This window comes from Uloborus diversus, chromosome 8 (genome assembly GCF_026930045.1).
Source record: "Uloborus diversus isolate 005 chromosome 8, Udiv.v.3.1, whole genome shotgun sequence".
Taxonomy (NCBI): Eukaryota; Metazoa; Arthropoda; class Arachnida; order Araneae; family Uloboridae; genus Uloborus; species Uloborus diversus.
In genome coordinates, this window is record NC_072738.1 from 122,408,616 (window position 1) to 122,436,194 (window position 27,579).

Sequence of the window (27,579 nt, forward strand, 5' to 3'; positions counted from 1 at the left end):
TCATTTTGATAAATTTAAATAACTGAATCATGTCCCCTCTGACTCTCCTTTGCTCTAGGCTATACATGCTAAGCCTATTAAGTCTGGTATCATAATCTAAATCTGAGAGTCCCCTTACTAATTTAGTTACCCTTCTTTGAACCCTTTCCAATACAAAAATATCTTTCTTCAGATAAGGCGACCAGAACTGCACAGCATACTCCAAATGAGGTCTTACTAAACTCCTATATAAAGGCAGAAGAACTTTCTTAGATTTGTTTGAAATAGATCTGTTGATGAACCCAAGCATTTTGTTGGCTTTGTTACTAGCAATACTGCACTGTTGACTAAACTTGAAGTCCTGATTTATAAAGACACCCAGATCCATAACATTTTCTGCCTGATTTATGACTGAACCCTGTAAACGATATCTCATACGCTTATTTCCATGTCCTAAGTGTAGCACTTGACATTTCCCTACATTAACTGCCATACCCCATTTATCTGCCCACTTAGTAATATGATCTAAATCCTCTTGCAGCTGTTTTACTTGTTCTTCATTTTCGACAATCCCCATAACTTTTACATCGTCAGCAAAACAATTCATGCATCCAGAAATATTTTCATTGATGTCATTCATAAATATAATAAACAAAAGAGGCCCTAAAACTGATCCCTGAGGAACCCCACTTAAAACATCACTCCAATTAGAATGATTTCCTCTCACAACTACTCTTTGCTTCCTACCAGTAAGCCAATTTCTTACCCAAAGTAAAGTTTTTCCTCCTATTCCAATGTCAGCTAACTTGCTGAGAAGAGCAACATGCGGTACCTTGTCAAAAGCTTTTTGAAAATCAATATAAACAACATCCACACATTTTTTGTTATCTAAAGCCGAGGTAACCTTGTCGTAGAAATGCAATAAATTAGTAGTACAGGATTTACCTTTCCTGAAACCATACTGCAAACTAGTCAACAGACTATTAGTCTCTAAGAACATCATGATCTTAATTTTGATCAAAGTTTCGAAAATCTTACAAATCACCGAAGTCAAACTTACAGGTCTATAATTCCCAGCAATACCTTTAGACCCCTTCTTGAAGAGTGGCGTTATGTTAGCCAGCTTCCAGTCCTCTGGCACCGTCCCCGAGTTATAAGAAGCATTGAAAATATTCAAAATAACATCCACTAATTCCTCTGCACATTCTACTAAAATTTTTGGATAAATATTATCTGGTCCCGGAGCTTTAGTTGCTTTAATCTTTTTCAAATGAAATAAAACCTCCTCCCTGGAAAATACAAAATCCTCAAGCTGTATAATAGCTTGTGTCTTGTTAGTGTCAACTGTTGAGATACAGTTATCGTTAAACACACTGGAAAAAAAGTTATTTAGAACATTTGCAATATCCCTATCGTTATGGATTAAATTTCCATACTCATCAACCAAAGGCCCAATTTGACTGTTTCGAGCTTTCCCAGAATTAGCGTAAGCAAAAAACCTCTTAGGATTCCCATCAATGTCATCTGCTAGCCTTTGCTCCAATTCCCTTTTCTGAATCCGTACCAAATACTTAAAATTTCGCCTTGCCTTACTATACTGGAGTCTCTCCGCACTTTGACCAGTTTCTTTAAACTTACGAAAAGTGGCTTGCTTATAATTAAGAGCTTCTTTAGTCTCCCTGGAGAACCACATGGGCCAAATTTTGGTACTAACACCTTTTCTCCTAAATGGAACATAGTCCCCAACGGTTTTAGCAAGTTTATCCTTAAATTCCGTCCATTGCTGATCTACGTCGCTATTTTCCAACCCTGAAGAAAAAACCTCTTTCAAGCTCTGCCTGAGTGCAACAAAATCAGTGTTTCTGAAATTGGGCACAAACCTAAAATTATCATCTTTGCACACTTCAAATTTAACCCGGAACCTAATGCTGTTATGATCACTATCTCCAATATGCTCCCCTACACTCAACCCCTGAACAAAACTACCTATGTCACAAAAAACTAGATCCAAAATTGCCTCCTCTCGAGTTCCCTGAGTTACAACTTGATCTAAGAAACAGTCACCAATTACTTTTAAAAATTCCTCTTCTTTGCCATTACCAGAATAAAAATTATTCCAATCAATACCCGGAAAATTGAAATCCCCCATTATGATAACGGATCCCTTACTGGACATGTCACTAATAATACGGTACATCTGTTCATCTTGTCCCTGGTTTGAATTAGGTGGCCTATAAATGTTTCCAAACCGTAGCTTTTTGCCCTTACTGCTCATCAACTCCAGCCAAACCATATCAATATCAGTAGGCTTATCATTTATGACCAATTCATTGCAAATAAAATTGTCTCTAACATAAAATAAAACCCCACCACCTCTTTTACCTACTCTATCTTGTCTGAACAAATTATACCCAGCAATATGTAATAACTCTGCATCAGATTCGGTAGCCCATGTCTCTGTAATTCCAATAACATCCAACTTCTCATCCATAACTATGCTTTTCAATTCATCCATCTTGTTCCTAATACTGCGAGCATTGGTATAGAAAACTTTAAGCATGCCTAAGTTGCTTTTATTTAACACCCTGAAATTTCCTAAATTACAATTGTTAACATTACTACTCTTGTTCATCACTTTATTTCCATTTCTAGCAATACCCAAAAAAATTTCATTCTCTCGATACCTGATTCTTGAACCATGCCCCCCATTCCAACTTAGTTTTTTGACTCCGAAGCCCTTAAAATTAATCCACTAACCATTTTGACCCCTGTAGAGCTCAGATGCAGGCCATCCCTAGCAATCCAATCCCGTTTACAATGACTCCATACATCAATGAACCTGATACTGCGCTTTTCGCAAATTGACTTCAGTAGCAAGTTCATACACCTCGCACGTTGATTTAGCCAGCTCCTATGCACTCCATACCTGGGAAGCAAACCAACCACTTGGACATTCGTCGAAAAGCTGGTTGCTTTATCCAACAGGGATTCCCATTCCCTAGAAAACTCCTCATTTTTACTGTGGCCTACATCATTTGTTCCCACCCACAAAGTAACCATGTCCTCCTTATTCAATACTCCCTTCTTTTCAGCAACCATATTAACGTCTTTTACCCGAGCCCCTGGTAAACAACACCTAGCCATCTTACGCTTTACTCTCCCAACTGTGTTACCCACCTCCCTTACCATAGAGTCCCCCAAAATTACACCCTTAGTTTCCCAATCTAACTCCTCATTTGAAACTTCCCCCTGAATCTCTGGAACATTTATACCCTCTACAACTGGCTTACACCCTAATGCTAACTGGGCTTCCAAAACTAGCATCTTAAGTCTTAAGTCTGAGAGTTCAGCACATTTAATGCAAATATAATCCTCCTCAAAAACAGACTCATTTTCCCCCTTATACAAGCAGAACATATGACATAAATCACAAGAGATCCACCTGTCCCCCTTCCCACTCTTTACCTCTTTCATAATGCATATAACACCCATTTCTACTCAGTGAATATGTTCCAAAAGGCAAAACAGAAAGATAATAATGCAAAAAAAACACAGAATAAATACTAAAAACAGCAGTAAATAAACAGAGTTGCTACACCCAATAAAGCACACAAGATCAAAAACCAGGAGATCACCACATGTTAGGCTTAGCTCCAAAAAATGCAAAAACACTTCAAGAATACAATAACAGCAAAAATGAGCCCCCAAAACACAATAAAACTAAATTACATGATAAAGTGAAGTAAAAAAACCTAAAACTAGACAGTAATAATGAAAAATTATAGTAAGAAAACACTTATCAAATTAGCAGCCATAACACTCCCTGCATCACAGGCGCCCTCTAGTGGCCTTTTGAAAACTTACATACGGGCTCGGCCGGGATATGAACCCGGGACATCTCGCACCCTAAGCGAGAATCATACCCCTAGACCACCGAGCCACAATTGAGCAAATAAATGTATTGTCATGACGAGTGATGGACACATCAAGAAAAGAAAGATAATTACCAGATTCCAATTCAACTGTAAATTGAATATGCGGGTCAGTAGTATTTAGGATGGATAAAAGGTTATCAAGGTTACTGACAGACGAGTCCAAAAGCACAAAAATGTCGTCAACGTACCTGACAAAATCAAATTGTATAATTTTAAATAATTTAAGTTCGAAATAGTGCATGTACAAATCACTTAGAATTGGACTCAGAGGGTTGCCCATAGCAAGACCTTCAGTCATCTGGAAAAAATTACCGTCGAAAACAAACGTGTTTAGTTTTAAGCAAGAACGTGTTAAATTGCACAATTCATTGATCTCAAAGTAGGAAAAGTGATGTTCAGTTAATCTCATTTTAAGGCAGTCTAACGCACCTTCAACAGGCACGTTAGTGATGAGTGATTTCACATCAAAAGAGGCCATTCTATGGTTATTTAACTGAAAAATTCGAAGTTTGCGAACAAAGTCAAGATCCTCTGTGTTCGTTAATGGTGACTGGGGTTCAATATGCTCCTGAACACTAAGTCCTCCAAGTCCCCATTTCAAATAAATACTTTTGAGGTTGCTGGATCTGGGTTTGCTTGACTCTTGGTCTAAAACAGAGCTGTCTTCAGAGCCACATCTGACAGTTAAACCATGTATAGTGGTAGGTACAGGGGACCCTACAGTGTAGAGAGAGAGAAAAGGCTAACATATACTATACCTTTCAGTTCCTTTTCTCTAGACTCAATTTCTTCCAAATATGCTTCAGCAGATGGAAGAGTTACGTCGTCAGGATTTTTTAGACCTTCTAAAAATTTGAGGTAGTCTGGATCTAAAATTATAACAGTTCAAACCTTCTAAATTTAAATCATAAATAATATCCTGAAAGTTAAAAGAAAAAAGTTTTGAAAAACTTTATAGTTGAACTAAAAAGACAAAATTTAATTCATCGAATTATATCTATCTGGATAAAATATATCCTTAAAGTCAAAATCTGAGATAACAGCAAAAAAAAAATCTACACAGTTAGATTAACCACATAACAGCCTAGTGCAGTGGTCCCAACCTCCAGACCAGGAACCGGTGTATGGATCAATTGATACTGAGCCACTCAAGGGACATTAAATTACTTCCATTTTAGTTACTGCAATGCCTTTCTCGGGTTTGTGTGACTTTGTCCACTTTTATCTTTGTAACAGAAGAAATCTTGTAAATATATTGTAGTTTAGTTTTATTCAAGATATCAAGATAGGATATTAAAATTGCATACATGAAACTGAAAATAATTTAAATTTTCTGAAAAAGAAAAAACTGGATAGATAATTAGTTACAGAATGAGAGTGTTTTGGGTTCTGTAGCCGATGCCAACAAATACTCATTGAGTACATATGCAGAGTTATGTGCTTGTTAAATCCGAAAGACCTGTGGTTGGTTTCTAGCAGTAACTAGGGGTGCAGAGCAGGGCCACTCCGTCCCTACGTGCAAGGTCGTGCGATGCACGACGGCGCCAGAGTCAAAAAGGCCCCGAGCTCTACCGATAAAAAAAATACTCCGAATTGGGGATAAAAAAATCTCCAACCAAAAAAAATAAAATTTAATTTTTCATCAGGACCGTTGTGAGGTCATAAAAAAGGGGGGCGGGATGTATGAAGTTGATGGCCCCTTAATTATTTCAGACGTATCTTAAATAATGCAGAGAGAGATATTTTCTGCAATATATGAACCTAATCATAAGTATAATACGCACTCAAAGGTCGGGGATCAGGGGGTTTCTCTCCCGAAAAATGTTCGCAAACGTAGCTCTAAAAGCGCAATTTTAGACGAATTTTGGTGATATTAAGGTTAGAAGAGATTGGAGTTTGGACCCCTGAAAAAATTTCTAATTTGTATAGGCTTAAAAATGCATACTATGACTATTTTTACTAATGTTAGAGGGAAAAGGGGTTCGTGGACGCTTTCCCGAACATTTTTCCAAATTGAAACTTTAAAAGCGCAATTGTTGTATGTCTGGAAATTAAAAAAAAATTGCAGCTGTAAAAAACACAATGTTAAACGGTCTATGTGAGATTCGGACGCCCACCTACGTAAAATTTTGTAATTTGTCATCTTAAAAGCATTCCATAAACAATACTTGGAAACGGCCGTTTTTTAAAAAGTGAATGTTTACAAGCGCAATTGTAAATTATCTCCGATTATGTTCGAAAAAAGTGCATCGGGAGCTCACCCCCGAAATTTTTCAGAAATTCTAGCTGCAAAAACAGTTGATGATTTACGGAAAAGAGGCATTCGGAACTCCACTCTAGAAATTTTGTCGAAGTTGAAATCTTAAAAAACTGATTACAAGCAGGTTGTCTTTGGTAACATTGAAAGATCTGTAATTTTTAAAAATTGAAGCTCCAAAAATGAAATTTTACCTGAATTGTAATGATGTTAGGGAAAGGAGTTTTTAGGATATTTCCCCCTTAAACATTTCGAAATTGGATCCTTTAAATGAAACTTAGTATTATTTTTAATACCGTTGTTGAGGAGGGCGCCGCCCTAGGAATTTTTTTATATTAGCTTTAAAAACGCAGTTAGTCGATCTTTGGGAATGTTAGTGGGAGAATAATTTTGAGGACCTTTGGAAGAGTTTTAAAATTTGAAGTCCTAAAAACAAAATTTTAGCGATCTTTTTTTTATGGGATGGGTGTAGGGCGCTCTCCTGGTCATTCAGAATTGTTTCCTATATATGTAATTGTATTGTAAGCCACCTTGGGTGAAGATAGATGACAGGATGGCTTTGAAAACTCTTTCCCGCCTTTATTTTTTTAGTACCATGCCTTCTGAATCTCTTGATAAAGTTTTGGTATACTTTCTTTTTTTGCATTCAAAGTCCAACTTGTAAGACTGTTCATAACATTGTTTTAAATCTCACATACTGCCTTTAAATTTTTTTCTATCTAAAATATTTTTCGGTTGCCCATGCATCTTCTCCACCTTTGCAAAATAAATCAATAAATAAATGTAAATGCGTCGCAGCCTGTATGAAGCTATTGTTTATTTATGCACTCATTTTTTATTAAACTAAAGCTTTTGTCATAGGCTTTTCTTATGCACTGTATACTTTTTTCCCGTTAAAAATGTTTGAAACGTTCCTTTATAGCGGCCCTCCGTTTGGTAAATCATAATGCAGAATCTTGAATGTTTTTAAATAGTATCCAAAATTTGCATTTTCTTTTAAGATTTTACAGAAAAAGTACTTTTATCACTTTATTTCATTTGTTCATTTATTGTTACTATTTCAATGTTACAACGCAGCCTTTTTCATCACTGAAATGAATTTGGTTACCCCAAATCTAAAAACTGAAGGAGGGAGGGGGGGGGGCAGCTACCTGTGTACGGGAGAACATACACGCATGTGAGGATTTTTTTTTTTTTAAACTTTTAACCAGCTTCACACATTTTTCATTTTGAAATTACCTTTTTCAGTTAAGTGGTCTTAGTAGCTACAGCAGAAAGATAATTTTCAAAACTAAGAGTAGCTGTTGTTGTTGTCGTGTCTGACGTGCAGAGTGCGAAAGATTTAGATGTCTCCAAAAGTCTTGAAAACAAGATCTGCTAGTTCTGAAGCCTGATGGCTGTACAGGATTTCAATTGGTGGTGCTCCAAGTTGGAGGAGAGAGCGAAGAGTAGCTAAAAACTATTTAAGATCCAGTATGGGTCAAGAGAGATTGGCAAATTGCAGTTATTCCTATCAAAAATGATAGTTTTTGAAAACTAGGCATCGATTTACTTATAAATCAATTTGTTAGGAACAAAGCCAGAAGAGTTCTATTTCTGTTATTTAACTTCTAATAGATGTTGAGCTTATTTTGATTAAAATAGTTACATTTATTTGTTCATTTTGCTGTTGTATAGATTTTTATTGACCGAATGCGATTGGGTGGAAAGATTTGATGTGTTAGTATAATTTACTTCGAATAATTAATTGAAAATGTGTTTGCACATTTATATTTATACATAACATAAGCTCTTTAGATTTCAAATGTGTAATGTATTACATATTAAACTAATTTGTTTCTAAATATATGTTGATAGTGTCAAATTATAGGATGTGTTCAGAATGTAATGTACACTCAAACCTGTTTTTGTGCAGTCTTTTTTATTTTTTTGTTAGATATTTTTTCGTGCGAACTTTTTTTGTGCGGTATATGAAAATTTGAATCAGCTTGGGACTCAATTGACGCAATTATTTATAAATTGGACGAAGTTATTTATAAAATGGACGAAGTTATTTATAAAATGAACGATTTTTTAATGCTGTCTTTCTCCACCACACAAAAATAGGTTTGAGTGTACATAAATATTGTATTTAAGTGTACATGTTGACAAAGCACAAATTGTTGATACATTGCTTTTTTAATATATTAAATGCCAAACGTATTGCTTTCCATGTTGTACAAAACCTCACTCCGAGTGTTAATTATATTTTTTTCGAACACCAGTACAGAAAGGCGCTCAAAAGACATTTGCACGACGGCGCCGATCAGGCTCGGCGCAGCCCTGGTGCAGAGCCACAGGCAGAAACATAAATAGACAGATACACATGTTAAACTTATAACCTTCTCTTTTTTGTTGCATTAAAATTCGTTGTAACCGGATTTTACTGTATTTAAGGGGAGAAACTAGTTTAGGAGACTGAAAATTTAGTGCTTTTCGTAACTTTTTTTAACAGAAAAAAAATAATCAGAAATTGTTTAAACTTGGAAGATATTTTATTCAACTTTTGAAGTACACCTTGTAATTTTTTCAAGGGTGGTCAACATCACAGCTTGTTGCTGGTGGGCATTAACGAAGCCATTTTTTATCTGTAAGCATTACAATTTTTTTTCTTGTAAACAGCATATTTCCTAAGAATATGAACCTAATTTTGCTGAAAAAAGTTGAAAATTGCATGAAGAGTTTTTTGAGATGTTTGATTACAATGTCACGTTTTTCTAGCATTTTTTTAACATCTGTTGCAGTAAAAAAATAGGTGTTAAGTCAGGTAGGAGTTGCTTAGTAACTGAGCGATTCTCGAAAAAATAATCCGTAACGCTAAACTTTTTATTTTATTCAAGTAACTATTAATTAAATATGGGATTAACTATTGTGCTTTGATAGTATATTAAAGCATGTATTATTCCTCAACAGCATTATTTTTTGAAGGCTTTGGTTAGCTGGAAAAAATTAAAAAAGCACGGGACATTTTTTCGAGAATCCCCCATCTGGATTCTGCCTCTACTTAGGGACAAGGTTTTCCTTATGCAGAGGCGTAGCTAGACCTGACTTTCGGGGGGGGGGGGGGTACTTCTTTTATATATATGTGTGTGTGTGTAGATGTACTTTTTTTTTAAAAAATAAGAGAAAGTTGAATCTTGCATACTTTGGAATGGGGCGCTCCAAGTCCCATACTTGTGTCAAACAAAACAAAAGTAAAGATTTTTTTTTTACGCTATGGAAAAATCAACTTTCTTTTCTTTTTCCACCATTTAATTTAAAGTGAAATTTTCTAGCAACTTCTTGTCAAAAACAGTTTATCCAAACCAGGGGGAAAATCAAATATCTGATTAGCGTGTTCTGTTCATTTCAGTGTGACTGCTTAATTTAGAGGTTAACACACATCTATAAAAGCTGGCATCCTTGAAAGCTAATAGATGCATCCATTTCCGCCTGTAAACTGGATATTTGACTTTCAATCTCATCGGTGGTCAGACTATAAAGACTATTTTTACTAACTTGATTCGCACTAAAAGTATGAAATAAAATAAAAAGGGACTTCTTGATTATAACCCGCAAAAAATGAAATTGCTTTTTCCATCGTTATATTTATATGTTGCTTTTTATGTATTTACATTTATGCTAATTCTAAAGCAGTTAATAAAATTTGAATTAAAAAAATAGTTAAACTAGTTATTTGAATAAAAAGTTATACACACAAAGCTGCATACCATTTGTTTTCCTCTCAAGTTTTTATTTTTAAATTTATTAGCTGCTTTAGAATTTACATAAATATCTATTAGAGAGAGCAAAAGCAATTTTCAAGTGTTATAAACAGAAGTCTTGTTTATTTTCTACTTTTTAATGCAAACCAAGCTAACAGAAATAGTTCAGATTCATTTTGTTTTTTAAACATTTTATTCATGTAATGCTATGCAGTTTTTCTTTTAAATTAAAATAAAATTACCTTCCGAAGGGTCCGACTAAAGGGGGGACTAATGCTGCTTCAGCAGACTGTACTTCGTTTTCTTCAGACGACATTAACTTTCTCTTTTTAGAGCAATCCTTTTCGTCATTTTCATTTTTTTCTTTGGGTTTAAAAAAACTTATTATCGGTTTTTCTAGCTTCATTATGCAACAACTTTCACTTAGAACGTACTATTCTAAACAGACTGCACGTTTCCAAAAGAATACGCAATAAATACTGGCTGAGAAATCAATGTGATTGCGACAGATACTCTGGTTAGCAAAGGTCGTTTTGACTATGACCTATGACATCATGATGCCAACAAAAACCTCTATGTCTCAAATTCTGGCTATGCTATCATTTTTGGATTTGAAGCCCAATGATCTTTGAAGCAGCAAACAAAAACATTTTCTTCAACTCAGAAACAGAGAAATTGTCCTCAAGAGCTGAGGGGACAGTGGAAAAAAGAGAGAAATGCGTTCCATGAATAGGTGTTCTAGGAAGCTAGGAAGATTAACAAAAGGACAGTCATTTCACGCACTTTCTTGGAAGAACAGTAAAGGGGTGAAATTCACAGGTTTGACATATAGGATGAGTATTTCAAGTTCATGGTTAAAGGTCACTCAAGTTAAAAGCCATTTCATTCTGTTATCTGGTTTAGTACTGTTCTTGGGTTGCTCTCTTTCTTAAAATTGTGATTCCTTAGAAAACCGAGATGATAGATTTAAGGGATGAAAAAAGGAAAATCCTACAATATTGGCCAAGTTAGATTTGCAGCAATTGCTAACTTCAAGAGGATAAATCTGTACCTCAGAGCCAGAAGGACGTAAGTCCGAAAATCGCGATTTTTGGTTTATTAGTCCATTTAGTCCATTGTATGTAGAGGCCTATTAAGCACCAAGCCATGTGAAGGTAATTCATTTTGAAAAATCTTTTTCAACTTTTTCCCAGGGTTAAAAGAGTGCACGTCCCATCCTTTGCATTGGCCAGAAAAAAGTTTTTTCTCTCCACTGTAAAGTTATCATAATGTGAATTACGTTCCTCTGACTATGAGGTAAAGAAATAATGAATCCAAAAAAAAAAAAATTTTATTTGAACTTTGACATCTTGAATTCAAATTATGTTTTTCACAATCAAGAGTGCGTGTGTATGTAGGCGTGCGTGTTTGTGTGTGGGGGGTATGTTTGTTTGTGCGTGTGGGGGGTATGTATATGTGTGGGTAGTTGTGTGTTTGTGTGTGGGGGGGGGGTGTATGTTTATGTGTGGGTAGTTGTGTGTATGTGTTCGTTAGTGTAGGTGTGTATGTGTATGTAGATATGCGTGTGTGTATGTAGGATATGGACGCAACCTGGAGAGGGTTTTCGCAAGAGGGGCAGCATCGTGAGGAGCCGGTCGACGGTGGTGCTGCAGAGGGAGGCGGGGGAAAAATTAAATCATAGGACATCAAAACAGTCAAATGAGAACAATAAGCAAAGTGATTGCTCAAAAAAAACATCAGGCACCAAAAAGCAGTAAAAGACTTTCTTGAAAAAAATATGCTGAAAGTTTCTTTTACAGTCAAAATGATTCTTTAAATTCGCAATAAAGCACTTAATAATGTAATAATAGAATAAGTACCTAACAAAGGAATTTTCATCAATAGCCATATAGCCATTATCTCTATTTTTTTTCCTTCCTGCGAAATTTGAAATGTACAGATTCGACTGTATGTTATATTCCCACTGCGCTGCTCATAAAATTAAACATCTTTAACAATTTGCAGAATCTATGACAAAAAAAGGCTACATATATGTGGATTTAACAAATCAAACAAATTTTACTCAATTATCAAAAAAGTATCACAGCAGAGGGGGGGGGGCATCTTTATGCTTCAGGGTCACTCATGGAGCAGATTTTCAATGGTATGGGGGGGGGAGCAAAGTGAATTTTTGACCATTGTTTTGACAATGGGAAAAAAGTGGGGGGACCACATTTTTTTCTCTTTCTCTTCTCTTTTTTTTGAGACAAATATTTTGGGGGGGTTTCCCCAAACCCCCCTAGCTAAGCCCCTGTCCTTATGTTATTTAGCCTGCATGTGTTTATAAGTTTTTAATGGCCAGACAACTTTTGAGTTTTGTTTTTAAAAGTTTATTTGTCAATTTAATGCCAACGTAATAACACTTTGTCAAGATTTTGGTACATTGTTTTACCACATGTTCTTGTTTCATACATAATAATAATAATTAACTATCGGGATTCAGCCTATTGGCTTTTCTGCGTTCAATGAAATAAGTAAAATTTATTTGCTCTTTTTTCTAAATAATTCAACACTTATAGCCTTCTGACTATTCAAAAAAAGGAATAGGCAAATTAAAGGTCATCAATTTTTAGCAATCAGCAAACATAGAACATAAGAAAAACTCTTTAAACATGTTTTTCAATCTACTGCTTCTATTTAGTAAAAGCTGCCAACAGAGAGGTGTAGTGGATAGACAGTGGACTCATACGCCCTAAGGCGTAGGTTTAAACTAGGTTCCAGTTGGTGGATTTTCAAGATGCAGAAAATCGACAGCATCCATGTTGTATGATTATGCTGCACGCAACAAATCCCTGAGGTACTAGTTTGACTTGAAGTGCTTTTGGAAAAATTCCATTCCTAGAGCAGTTTTACGTCAAATAAAGCCCAGGTGCCTACATTTGGTGAAGGAAGTGGGCATCAAAATTCATGTGGTATTAGTAATGCTACATGGAAGAATGGAAGCTATATTGGGGGATTGCACTAGGTCTGCAAAAATTAGTGCCTCAACCACAGCTCCATTAAGAAAAAATAATAATAAAAGCTATAAGAAAGTAAATCAGAAACATATACCGTTTGCTATTGTTCCACATTTAGCATCCCGTTTTTTGTTCCGTTTCTTTGGAATTTTTTGGAATGGGGAAAATTCAACAATAGCTGGATACTCATTACCTGAAACATAATTATAAAAAGTCATAACTATAAGCCACTAAATTATTTTTTCACATTAAGCAATAACTTACAAAGATTGCATTACCCTTGTTATCCAGAAACACATAACCATCAAATTTATCTTTAAATATGAAAATATCTTCAGGTATCAGGAAATTAATGTATGCTCGAGAGAAACCATGAGATCCCAAACTAAAATCAACAACAAAATGTTAACAACAAGCATTAATACTCCTAATTTATAATGGAACCATAAAAATACTATACATCAGAGCAATGCATCTATAAATTACAACTAATATGAAGACATGATATTGATTTCTGCATTTTATTTGTGCAATATATATCTTTTACACTGAGTTTAATTTTAAAAATGAAAACAGAATAAACAAAGTATACATAAAAAGATTTCACATGTACTTCTCAATTTGAAAAAGTTGAAATATGATTATTGGGTTCCGTTGCAATGTGTTAATTGTAGCGTTCACGCCAACTCCATAACTCAGTAGAAGAATAATCAACATTAAAATATTTATTTTTAAGAATAGCGAAAAAGTAAAATTTCAATAAAACAATAAAGGTAAAAGCTAGAGTAAAGACTGATAAAATTATTCAACACATTATCAGCTAAGAATGGTGACAGTGTGTTTTGCTCATTCATCCTCTTTTATTGACCTTCAGAAAAGAATCATTCAGTGCACTCTACTTCCAGGGGTGGCCACAAGGGGGGATTATGGCACAAGTTGAACCATCAAAATTTTTTGGGGGGGATTTTTAAAATTGCTTTTTATTTATTTATTTATTTTTAATTTAAATTAGTTTTTTTTTTATTATGTTTATTTTTTATTTCATTTATTTAGTTTGTGTGTGCATGTGTCTCATTGGCGTAGCACAGAAATTTTCTAATAAAATAATAATAATTATAATTAAAAATAATTAAATACATAAATAAATAAAACATATTTAAAAGAATAAATAAATAAAAAATATTAAGAAGAAAAAAATAAAGATTATTAAAAAAATAAATAAATAAAATAAAAAAAGAGCTAAAAGAAAAAGGGGGGAGAGTTGAGAAAAAAAAATTTTTTTTTTTGGGGGGGGGGGGGAAATTTGCCATTGAACTTGGGGGGATGGTCACCCCTGTCTACTTCAGTTTGCTCATTTGCACATTACTCTGTCCCGCCACAATGATCATTCTGTAATGCATTGCTGTATTTGCAGCGAGTTCCCGCTTACCCCCCCCATCCATTTTCGTGATGGTTAGGTAATACGACAGAGGTAACCTAGAATGGTAGCATAAGTAGGTTTTCTTATCTCATCACTTTAACTTTAATTGGACCAGAAAGTTTTAGGTTCAGTAGTTTCTCTCTATCTTATTTATCAAGCGTCATACTGGGAGTTTGTTCGTATGAAAATCGCACGCCAAATGTTGGCAGTTTTATATTTAATTTTTTTCAACATCGTCAATAACACTGTTGTTTTTTGTTTTTACGGGAGTACTGCTTCACCCGACTGATCTTAGTTAGATAGTAACTTTGTTCTTATTTTAAGAGATTTACCAGTGATTAAGAGCAAGTTCTAAATTACTGCCCTTGCTTTGGAACGCAAAGCAAACAGAAACCTGCACTAAGTTTTCTAATAGCATATTTAAAAGCAATAAGCAGTGAATTTATAACACATTAACTATCTAAAAATGCATCGTGTAACAAACATAATTATTTCAGATAAATACATCGAAAACAGAATTTTAACCATTTGACAAAATTTAATAAAAGCGTTTAAAAAATCGGAATGCCAAAACTTCTATGGATTTGTGGCAACTGAAGGAATTATACCACACTTCAAATTTCTTATGGGAATTTAGTGCCACCAATAGCAACTTTTACGCACTATCCCTCATCTACAATGGTAAAATATTTTCTTTTACTAATTTTGCTGAAAAATCGAAAAACAGCATTAATCCCAAACTTTAACCCAATTGCTGCAGATCAAGAAACTGAGAAGAAATTCAAATTTTGTATGTGCACTTTGCTCCACCAATGGCAGACTTTCCGCACTAACCATCATCGAAATAAAAAAAAAGTTTTTTGGTTCACCCAACTGCACCAGGATAGTTTCCAATCCCGTTCCAAATTCAGTCCCGCGGGATTTCGGGACTGTGAGGAGCCAATCTCGCGGGATACCGGGACCCTGCGGGATTGGCATTATTATTCTAACTAAATTTTTATGTCAAATAGAAAAAGTTGTGCTTTTTAGGAAGGACTGCTTTTATTACTTGAATTAATGGTTTCGCCTTGAATTTCGTGCAGCAATTGTAAAGCTCTACAAAGTCAGATCCTAATTAGCAATTAATATTTGGTAAGCAAAAGTGTGCTGCTTGTATGGGAAGGGAAAGGATTTTTGCTCTAAAATAATGCGCTTGATGAATACATGCGCTGTGGCTCCACTGCAGTTGATTTTATGGAAATGAAACAGTTGTGGACATTTCAAAAACAATCCGCATTAACTTCATCGCCTTCTGAAATACATTTTCTTTTTTTTGTGCTGCATTTTTGCTCAAGAACTGCAAATTTCAGACAAACACGTTGTCTGTTGGATATGTGTTTTGCTGTATCCAATTTAACTGGCATTACCCTTGTTGCTCCCGAACGTTGTTCATTGTATCAGGCCTGTGCCGAGCCTGATCGGCGCCGTCGTGCAAATGTCTTTTGAGCGCCTTTATGCAGTAACGCTCAAGCAAAATATAGTTAACACCTGGGGTGACGTTTTGCAGACATATCTCGAAGTTATTTTTGTGTAAGGGCGGATGTAAGGAAGGGCGATCGAAATTGAATTTTGGAATCTGACTTTTTCTCTGCTGATAAAAAAGAGGTGGCCAGCATCAGTTAATCAAAGCATTTTACCCCAACAATTAAAAAAAATAAAAATCTTGGAATTTGATCGAAATAATTACTGCTTATAAATACTGAGCTATTTTAGTCTAACAAATGTACTTCAAAAGGGGGGGGGGGGAGACGGCTATTATGCAGCTTAAATTTCTAATGTTTGGTATACTGTCCAGAAAGCAAGATGTCTATTTCTGGACTTATATTGATCAATATTTAGTTTGTTTCCGAAAAAAATGCTTCAAAATGTAGAAAATTGAGAAAAACCCACTTTGCCAAGGTAGTGTTTTTTTTTTTTTTTTTTTTTTTTTTTTCAAGTATGCTTGCCTGAAAATTTTTTGGACCAGGTTTGACAAAGCCTGCTTTTAATATACTAATGCATTTTTGAAAAAGAAAGTGTTTTAAATATCAAAGTTAACACCGCTCTAAATATCTCTCCAATCTCTAATTGATAAATAATTATTCAAAGTTTTATGCCTGTCAAAACATGACAACAGAGTACTGAATAGATTTCTAAATTGAAGAAGATGATATTCTCCCTTTAAATCTGAAACGGAAATCTTTTCCGGTAAAAATCAAAAATTCTAAAATACGGAAGTGTTTAGAGGCATTGAGTTCAAGATCGAAAACAAATACATAATCCCCCCAAAGATTTTTTTTTTGTTTTGAATTTAATGCACAAATAATTAAAGAAATAAAATTTGGGGGGGGGGGGGAGAATAGAGTAATTATGATCAACTCGTTACTTTTCAGTTAGTTAACCTATATTAATAAAAGTTAACCTATATTATTGTCTACAATATATAAATATTACGCACATCTAAATAACATGCAAATCTGCTTACCGTATTTTTTAATTTATGATAATACGAAGCCGTTGAATTACAACGAATTAAAAATCACAAGACTATGATTGCACAAATTATGATACAAGATATTCACCGCTAGAAACAAAATGGGGAATAACAAATTTCTTGCGCCTCATACACTCAGCTGGATGCAGGGGCGGCAAATAAGGGGTGCGAGAGGGGGGCGGTTGCACCCCCAAATTTTTCACTAAGAGTAATATAAAATGGTAAAATTCAATTTAGATAACTTAAAAAATCATTTGCCTGAATTTTCAGAACAGAAAAAACTGATGGAGGATAAGTGTTTGCCTTAACTAAAGAAGTAATCTCTTCATATGGGTTAAATATTTCAACATTGAGTAATCTATGTTATGATGGTGCATCTTGTATGAGATACCCGTACAGTGTAGAGACTGTGCAATTTTTACGCGTAAATTCCATGTCATTTTACATAAATTTTTATGCTCATATTATAACTTAATGTTCAGCTAGTAAGTGTTTATTGATGCCATGTACTAGAAACACATTTTAGCAACTCGGTGTATCATATGCTTTCATGGAAACTTTTTGTAAAGATATGCTATTTTTGAAAAACATCTCACATCAAAAAATACTTTCACATCAACAACTGTATCTTGAGGCTCTTTACTTGACAATCTCTGAGTGACACAAGATGGTCTTCAAGAGTTATAAAAGCCCCCTGGAAGAATTACTGGAAAGCGACCTTTTCATTGATAAAAAATTTGATGTCATTTTAATATGTATGCCTTTGTCTGAATTTTTCGTTTACTTTATTTATACTGCGGAGCATTTTTTTGATAAATGCTACACTCTATCATAAAAATTTTAATTCGCTAATCTTAATTCTTGGATTGACAATTGAAACTCTTAGTAATTTTCGCATTAATGCATACTTGAACCAGGTGTGGAACTTTGTGACAGAACTTTTCGTAACAGTTTTTAATGTATGCCAATGTGGAAGAGGTGACAAAACCCAGATGAAGTTTTAGTCAAAATATTAAATCAATATTTTGAATAAACTGATCAATTCAGTTTCTCAAGAAATTGAGACAGGATTTAATGAGATATATTTATTATTGGTCTTAACTTCAATATTATGTAGGTCGGTTATAGAAAGCGAAAAAGAAAATATTACACTTATAAGTAATAGCATGAGGGAAGAGGAATTGTTTTGTGAATTGTGATTATACTTTTTAACGACACAAAATAAATACTAGCCTATTTAAAAAGCTTTCTTGGTTATTTTAAAGAGAGGAATCTAAAGGAAATGTGCTTTTTTTGACATAACTTTCTTGCTTCCATTGTTTTTTTGACTGTTTTAATCAGGTCAGTCATTTGAAAGATGACTTTCGTGATTAAATTGAAAAACCAACGTAAATAAAGCACAAATTTACACGAAAATACAGCATATAGCTATTTCAAGGTTACAATAATGGAGCCTCTTCATCGGTGTAAAAAATTACGCACACAACCAGAAAGTTGTAGGAGAACTGAACGTCAATCAATTTTGACTTTCGTGTCTCAGGAGGTTAGAGAATTGTCTTCGAAGCGCAATGAGGCAAAGCAAGACCTTCCTCTTTAGCTATACTGGCAATAAATTAAGTCATTGGATATTGATTAACTATAGTTACAAAATTTTCTGTTTTTCCTGACTCCAAAAATAGCAGATTAAAACTTTACTAAACTAGTACCGAGATATTTTGTGAGATAACTTATAACAAAATTAATTTAAAGCTTCGGCCGAAAAAATTTTAATTGTTCTTTACAAACCTAATTATTCTTAACATTAAAACCATTTAATTATCAGTTCTTGTTAACCAATATGTATTTTATACCGTTCTGAGGAAATTCATGTTCAAGAAACTCGACCCCCCAAACGAAATTCTGAAATGCCGCCCCTGGCTTGATGTAATATAGACATAGCCAAATAGCATTCACGGCTCCAAATTAATAAGGAAAATGCTAACGTATATCACTTGTTTTGAGTGAAAGATAGCGCTTTTGAATGGAATGTTTAGACACAACAATTCAATAATTTTTAGTGTTAGCTTCTCAGCGAGATGGATTAATTGTTTTAATAAGCAGTATAATTTCACCGCCGCCATTAGGTAGAATTCAGAATTCTTTTTTACGTTTTTGGTCAGTTTTTTTTTTTTTTTTTTTTTTTTTTGTCCTTCATTTGGAGCATTTTTGATCAGTAGAGCTCGGCGCCTTTTTGGCTCCAGAACAGTTGTGCTTTGCACAATCTTGCACATAGGGACTGCGCAACCCTGCATTGTATCAGTGAATTTGATTCATAGCAACAAGGGGTGAATACTGCTTTGATTTCACCACTTCACTACGTCGCAGTCTCAGTATAAGCAGGGCCCGATTTAGGGAAGGGCAGGCGGGGCTACTGCCCCGGCCCCCCCCCCCCCACAACAAAAGGGCCCCCACAGTAAAATTTTTACAAAATAACCCTGTTCTAACTTACTAACTTAATTTTGACCCGTCCTAACTTTCACGGGTCAAAAATATCGCATATATACATATATATATAAATATTCAGATATATATCAAAGTACATGAAATACACTGCCAGCTCAGTCATTTCCAGCCAAGGACTGCAGTTTCGTGCTTATTAGCACTCATCAACCCGGCATAGGAAAGTGACTGAGCTGGAGATGGGAAACCTCTTAAGGAAGCCAAGAGTGCCAAACAAAACTGGTAGCATAATGTAATTAGCACAGACCAGACGAGTGATCGAAGCAATGGTTCGGTTCAACTCGAAGATTGAAGGCAAGGCATGGTATATTCAGTAAATTACCGCACATTAGCCAAGGCTAAATATACCATGAATACAAGGCTGAATATACCATGCCTTGCCTTCAATCTTTGAGTTGAACCGAACCATTGCTTCGGTCACTCGTCTGGTCTGTGCTAATTATATTGCTACCAGTTTTGTTTGGCACTCTTGGCTTCCTTAAGAGGTTTTCCATCTCCAGCTCAATCACTTTCCTATGCCGGGCTGATGAGTGCTAATAAGCACGAAACTGCAGTCCTCAGCTGGAAATGACTGAGCTGGCGGTGTATTTCATGTATTTCTGCTTTAGCCTTGTCTAATGGGCGGTAATTTACTGAATATATCAAAGTTTCGGATATTTTCAAATAATGATGATCTTTTCGAACCCTGATTAGGGGCTTCCACTCCTTCGTTGCCCCGGGGCCTCCACACTTCCAAATCCAGCCCTGAGTAAAAGTGTTTGGATAACATCGCTAATTTTACCACTGACTTTAAAGAGGAATTCAAAAACATGAACAGCTTAACTTACTGCAATGTCATGTAAATCATCCTGTGTTTCATACAAGTTTCTGTCATCCCTTTTAAAATCGTGCTGAATATATAAATAATGTCAGATTTTTCATTGCTTTTTCCTTATGAGTGCACTTTTTATAACTTAAAAGTTTTGAGTGCATTACTAAAGCTTGCAGAAGTGCTCCAACATTGCATTCAGGCTTCTCCAGCGGGTTTTGAAATATGTAATACACCTTCTCTATTTTTTTCTAGAGGGTAATTTAATGGATTTTGAGTTGTAGTGATGGTTTTTAAAAATGCTTATAAGTTTTACGCATTTTCTCAATTACTGAATGTATAAAAAACTGAAACCTCAAATAAAAATACCAATTTCTTCTCAAAACAATCGACTCTATTTCTATTGTGTTCTTAAATGGTAAATCCATTGTTGGTCTTAGGAGGTAGTTTTTCTTAACTTAAACTGCAGATTATGCTTGTGAAAACAGTCATTTTATAAGCGGCAAAAGCTGGAAAATGTTTTAATAAAAAAAATTTGTAGGATCTGAAATCCCGCAGGACTGAGATCAAAATACCACAAGATTAATCTCACTAAATATCCTGGGGGATTCCGCGGGATTTGGGATTGGAAACCCTATACTGCACGTAGCTAGCTTATAGGAAACCATTACAAATATTTCAAACCTAATGATACAGTATTCACTTCTAATTTTAGGAAAACTGTCATAGGTTAAAAAGATTGAAACTTTTTTATATACATGACTTACATTGCATATTAAAATATATTAATAGGCAGAGCCGCCCGAGAGGGGGCAACCGTCCCGTGCGCCAAAAAATCAGAGGGCGCCCCCTCATTTTGCGTATCATAGATGCACAGTCATAATCACATAAAATCGAGAATCATTGCAATGATTTTCTATTTTCTCCTGTTGCACGAAAATATTCCTCTCCCAGTCTCCAAAATATTCGTTTCCTTTGTACCACTGAAGTAGATATACAAATTCTAAGATTATAACTGTTTAGAATCAAACAAAATACTCCCTTCTACTTTGTCTAATTCTATTAGGGGAAAAAAAGTTTTGGAGGGGCACATTGCAAAAAAAAGGAAAACATTTCTTCGGACGGCACTGTTAATAGGCGGTAAAAAGATAATTCTTACCTCATGTCTGCCTTCACAAAATACATATAATCATGTTCAGGAATAGGCGATATCTGTTCTACAAACTGATCTTCTGTCATTAAAGGAGGTAGCCGTCTTATAACTACCTATTTCATACAGAAATAACCATTATTACTCGTGAGTAATATGTTATAAAAGTAATTTTCGATACTCACATTCAAGAAATCAAAACAAATTGTCATACCTTTGTTTGATACGCTTTGTCTCGCTTCATTTTACCTTTAAAATAATCATTTGCTTGCTGCTTTCCTCTGGAGGAAGATATTTCTCTACTTCTACAGTTATCTAATGACATGTTTATTTACAAACTTTTAATTTTATTTTGTTGTTGCCATTCTTAATAAATAACTTAACCAATCGCAAATACGGAGTACGTAACTAACTGGAGAACACCAGCGTCCTTCTAACGAGAGCCATATGCAGCGTCTAATCAGTCGAATAGAGTCCCTATAGGGACTCAATTGTAAGTCTGTCCCTTGGATCTTGTTGATGTTTAATTACAATTGGATTGTTTTATTTATTTATTTCTTTAGAAGCTAATCAGCTTCTCATACTGTCCGCCTCTGGTAAGTTGAGCTCCGCTGGCCGGCCGATTAAACTATCAGATATTTTTTGAAATACGGATAAGGAAAAACGGCTGAAGTTCAAAAGGCTTAATCGTAGCTAAACTCTGCACCTAACAATTCCTCTTCTTACTGATCTCTCCCCCTTGAAAGAAATGAACTTGCTCAAAGCCATAGCTCAACTTCTCGGAGGCTGCCAGTACATAGAGGACTCTGTGCCAAGCGCCTTGTCTCCGGGCACACACAGGAAAGATTTACAACACAAGAAAAGGAAATAACACCTAGGGGACCGGCGGGAATCGAACCCACCACCTTCGGCTTAGAAGACGAAGCTTCTAGCACAGAGCCCCCAGGCCCCCAATTGGATTGTTGATGGTTACTTTATTATTAAAAAAAAAGGCGTACGGAGTTCGGATGATTATTAATACTAAAGTTTTTTAGAATCAGTTAAGATGAAAAAAAATCCAAAGTTACACAATCTAGAATTAGACTCCTAAAAATCCTTGCTTGAGTGAGGACATGTCCATGAAAATCCCCATCCGACTAACCACAGCAGTCCCCTAAAATTCCTACAAGATTGAGGATAATAGTCTCCCACTCTCCATTAGAAAAAAATCCATAAAGCTCCCTATTATAATAAAAACACGTGTTTCTAAAAATCCCTGTTAGTTTTCAAATAAATCAAGTGTCTTTAAAAATATCAAGATTAGGAAAATAGTTCCAAAAGCCTTTTTCAGAATAAGAAAATTCCTACTAAAAGAGGAAACTCCCCCCTCCCCCCCATTTCAGGTAACTCCTCCAAGCAAAAGAACATCTTTACTTGATCGCACTCGAGAACAAAATAGCAGCAGCTCTTTCTTCTCAATGATTTTACTCATGCTAATTAAAACCGAACTCGTACAAACGATAAATTTAAAATTGATTTTTCCACACTTAAAAACTATTTTTCTCGTCAATCAAGTTTTCAAATACGAAGAAAGATAATTTTCTGAAGGGGTAATTCTCTCAGGTTTTCAAATGAGACTAAAATCGAGACGATCCGATAATTATTTCAGGTAGAAGCCTTTTTTTTTGGTTCTAAAATTAAAAATCGAACGGGTCGGTACTTTTTTTGGCGTTCATGTTCAAAGACGTTTACAAAAAAAATAATGAAATAAAATAAAAAGCTAAATTTTATTGACATTCACTCCGAAAGCAAAAAAAGTGACGAAAAACCAACAGTAGAGGAAAACTATCGGAAAAACTAATCCTTCACTTAAATTTCGATCAGAAAAACACTTTGCGTGCAAAATATGAACATTACACTTTTTTAATTGTAATTATGCTTATTTTGTTTCACTTGTCAACTTTTTAGAAAATAAATGTGGTAAAACATTCACTTTCCTTTTTTCTTCAGAAAGTAGGAAGTTAACCAGGGGTAGAGTCCCTATATGAAAACGTAGTTTTCAGAGTTGCGACAACGCGGTATCATTTTCCTATTGGTCGAAGACCGCCTGAGGCAAGGTTTCTTCTTCTCCCGTAGGATTAACATGGAGCGTATGACAGTGCTGTGGAAAAACCCAGAATTTGAAAAATTAAAGGTGAGTCCAAGGTTTTAATGCTCATATTACTGTTCTACAATGTTCAAATTATACGTGTGTAGCTTTACTTGAGTGAGTCCATTCCTATTTCTTTAACTATCGCGTAATTATATCAAGAACATGTGTTCCGGTGTGCTAAAATTCCATCCTGACACTTTATTTGGGTCTTTTATAGTTATTTTTTCTGTTAAATCGATGATTCCAATCACAACGTTATTGAAAAACAACACTTTAAGACAAGGCAAATGTTAAAATTGTGTAAATTAATTTTTTTTAACGATAGATCCCTGTATTTAGTTTGGCGCGATCAATTTCGTGCTTGGCGACGAGTGGAAGTAAACAAAACAAACACTTGTGATGTGAAGAAATCTTAACTTGTGATTTGTATTATAAATGCTTTATGCTGCGGAAATTTTTATTTTAAATGAATGTGACTTGATATTAAAACCCATTTTAACTTATGTTTTAATGTTAAGGTTTTTATTTTTCCTGATCATTTCTTAGACAAAAATTGACTAATGGGCAATTCCATGAAAAGTGAAACCAGTAGGCCAAAATTTCATATTGCAGTTATTTTGCTATATTATACATCATTGTAAAGCTTGCAATGTGTATTTTCAGAATATTGCATTGCTTTTTTAATAAAAATTAAATAATAAATTTTTTTCCTAGTTGGAAGTATGATAGTCGGGTCTTCAAAACAATCAGAAAAAAATACCCTATTTTCAAACGCTTATTTCTAATAGCAAAATAAAAATAAACAAAATTAATTGAAGTACAGCTTAAATTATTAACATAATACTATAATAACATGCATCTATTTTTATTTTTTTACAAAATGAAATTAGGCAATTAAAATTTTTAAAAAATAAAGTTCAATGTTACGTCCGTAACAAAAATTTAGCAAAAGTTGTTGTTGCTTCCTAAAAAATCAAAATTAAAAGAAATCCTTCTTTGTCCTTTTAGCAATTCACCAGAGTAATTGTTTATCATAGTTTAAAACATTAGAATTTCTTTAGTTTTTAAAAAAATGGCGTTACAGACGTAACATTTTTTGTTACGGACGTAACAAAAAGCAGTACGTTACGTCCGTAACACATGTATATTTTCAATTAAAAAGAAAAAAAATACAGGATAGGCAATGAAAATATAGGGTATGACATGTAATATGATATAACAAAATTTCTGATACTGTGATTTTCAAAATTTTATAAATATTAGTGGATATTTAATTTCATTTTTTAAAATTATTGAAATACACATCGTCGCCTCAGAGCAACATTAAGACATCTAATCCTAGGAATAAGACAAGATATCCTACTGTTGCTCTGAGGTGTTCCTCTCAATGTAAGATTTTTTTTTGTCCTCCAAATCCTAATTCAATTGGTGTTAATAATTCTAGATTAGCCATTAATGCTTAATAACATGCATTAAAATATTTTAGAGGGTTCCTTAATTTCTTAAACTTTGCTTCATCAATGCACTATGACACAAAAAAAAATATTGGTCTCCCAGTAGATTTTTGTGAAAATTCCTTGATCATTTAACGCGATGAAATCCAAAGCATTTTGTGCGTAATTTTTATCAATAAAGTTTTTTTTAATTTATATTACAGATATTAATTATGGTTTTTCTCTTCAAACTTCTATCATTCTGAAAGCATAGCCAAATTGATATTACTTCTTATTTAAAAACTAACTTAGAGATAAGAATTTGTCCTGTTTAATAGTTTAAACCAAAGTTACTGAGTTACTTTTTATTGTTATTTACTCTCCAAAAAAAAATAATATTTAGATTACTGTTTCATTGATACATTGAATATTTTATAATTTTAAAACTTAAATTAAAAAGCATAATTAGATTAGAGTTGAAAATACTAAATATTAAACTAGCTACATCTGATCCTCAGATAAGGCAAATTTAGTTTTGAAGTAAGATTTAGATTACTTAGGCAAATGTTGGCCAAAATGTATTTTTCCGATGTCAGTTTCGACAGTTTTTTTTTCCACCTTTGGCAAAAACGTGCCAATTCTATTAAAAAGCGATCGAAATCAAAGGCAACCGTTAAACTTTAAAAGAAATTTGGCAGTTAATATATTTGTTGAGAGATAGAGAAAATCATCGAAAATTCTTAAACTGTAAAAGTTCTTCCTTGTAGACCCCCCCCCCCCCCCGCTCTCCCTCCATGTTCATGTTAAAAATTTGAAAAATTTATTTGTAACTGCATAATTCCACTTTTAGTTTGCTTAATTTCCCCTTGGATAATTTCACTTTTTATGACGCACCAATTTATATTTTATATTTATTTACATGGTGGTATATGGACGGGGGCTGCTCCCTACCTCCCCAAATCTTTAAAAACTATTAAAGTGTAACTTAAATGGTCAAAATAATGTGTTAATCTAGACCAATGCACTCTCTTAACAAAAATTATTAGTATACATAAGCTTTTATTTGCTTTGTGCAATTAGTATATCAGACATGTTACGTCCGTAACACTTTTTTGTTACGTCCGTAACAAATATATAAATTTCTATCATAAATTTTACAAACAGTATCCATGAAAACTTTATGGTTTTAGAAAGCTTAAAATCTCTAGAACAAGTATTTCAAAGAAAATTTTAGAAATCTATGAATAATTCACAGGAATATTGGCAATTGTATGACAATGTATACATTTTGCTGTTTACTGAGTTACGTCCGTAACAGGCAGTTTTTAATTTTTGTTACTTTTTCTAATAAAGCAATCTGCACCCAAATTTTTGATAGCATAAATAACACCCAACTATACAACAGGAAAAAAAATTGTAGCTTTTTTTGAAACCAAATTGAAATGATGAGTGTTTAAAGTCTGTAATTGTTACGTCCGTAACGGTGGAATTGCCCATATGTATCGTTTTTCATGTTCCTTCAAGCAATCTTCACTTTATGCAACGTAAGTATTTGCAGTGTCAAATTTTTGTTTTTTGAAAGGAGATGCAGAGGAAATAAAATGCTTATAAATTATAGGACTTTCAGTGCTTGCTGGCAGTATCTTTTGAAAACATTTTGATTTATGAAAACGTTTTGTTATGATATTCTGCTAAATGTTTATTAGTTAAAATTTGTTAAAAAAAATGTCAGTTCGATTATGAAACTAATGTGACCACATGAATTTGTCAAAGCGTTTGAGGTGGATATGAAGTACAACACTTGCTTGACACACAGTACAGTTTTTATCAATTTTTTAGGTTGAGCGAGCCAATTTAAAATGTATTATTTTATTAAAAATTTAATGAATTGTAGGTAGTTTTGGTTATTTTAGTAATTTACTCTTTTTTATTCAACAAGCATGCCAGTCGCTGTGTGTTCCATCATAAACAGAAAACTGAGGTGTTCTAAGTTCGGTTCAAGTAGTGTGTTGGTACATTTTATTATGCTCTAATTAGGGTTTACTAATTTTTAGGTTGCCTTGTTATTTCCTTTACCTGCTATTTCTTTATCACCTGAAGAATCAAGTGTATGCTATCACCCCACTTCAGGTTCGTAAAAATTTCTATTTTTATTGAGAAAATGATTTTTAAATAATTATGCCATTATTGATACATAGTTAAGTTTTAACAAGTTTTGAATTACCTTTGAGGTAAGGACTGTTATCATGGGTTTTTGAGATTGTAAAAGTCCTCCCAGCCACAAAGCTTTTGTTTGTCAGAAATTAGGTACATTTAAAGTTTTGCGGGTTGAAATATCAATACTTTTATAATAAAATGCTGAATCAAAGAATTTTTGAAGTGAAACTTTTTATGCAAGGGCTTTGAAGTTATATCCAAACTTTTTGTGTGATGAAAAGTGGTGGGGATAAGCAATGTCGGTTAGAAGGAAAATAGTGGCTTGCTTGCTTTCAGATATTGGAGGAAAGTGAGACCTTGCGCTCTTCTCGCTTTCTTTCTCATTTTGTATGGTTGCATGTACTACGTTTAGGCAGCGCGGAGATCAATATGTACATTTGTAATTACTTACTTTAGTTATCGTAAACAGATCATTTCTCTTCATAAGAAGGAAGAAGATGATCATTATAAGTGGACACATGTATATAATTTTATATAAGAAAATGAATAAGAAATACAA

At 34.1% G+C, this 27,579-nt stretch overlaps 1 protein-coding gene and 1 non-coding gene across 4 annotated transcripts in view; both read right to left on the minus strand.

Annotated features, from left to right (window-relative positions):
* Nucleotides 1–21,648, minus strand: part of LOC129227514 (regulator of nonsense transcripts 3B-like) — a 35,163-nt gene extending 13,515 nt beyond the window's left edge. For 2 of the 3 annotated variants that reach the window (XM_054862091.1, XM_054862090.1), the window contains exons 1-5: nucleotides 21,514–21,648; nucleotides 21,309–21,415; nucleotides 13,189–13,295; nucleotides 13,005–13,103; nucleotides 4,673–4,783 (exon numbers count right to left, since the gene is read on the minus strand). In XM_054862091.1, the coding sequence (XP_054718066.1) occupies nucleotides 4,673–4,783; nucleotides 13,005–13,103; nucleotides 13,189–13,295; nucleotides 21,309–21,415; nucleotides 21,514–21,624 (535 nt within the window). In that variant the 5' untranslated portion in view covers nucleotides 21,625–21,648. The remainder of the gene's footprint in view (nucleotides 1–4,672; nucleotides 4,784–13,004; nucleotides 13,104–13,188; nucleotides 13,296–21,308; nucleotides 21,416–21,513) is intronic. The other variant, XM_054862092.1, reaches the window with a different exon arrangement.
* Nucleotides 3,848–3,919, minus strand: Trnap-agg (transfer RNA proline (anticodon AGG)). The gene has a single exon. It is a non-coding gene; the product is annotated as a tRNA-Pro (tRNA).
* Nucleotides 21,649–27,579: the final 5,931 nt, after the last annotated feature.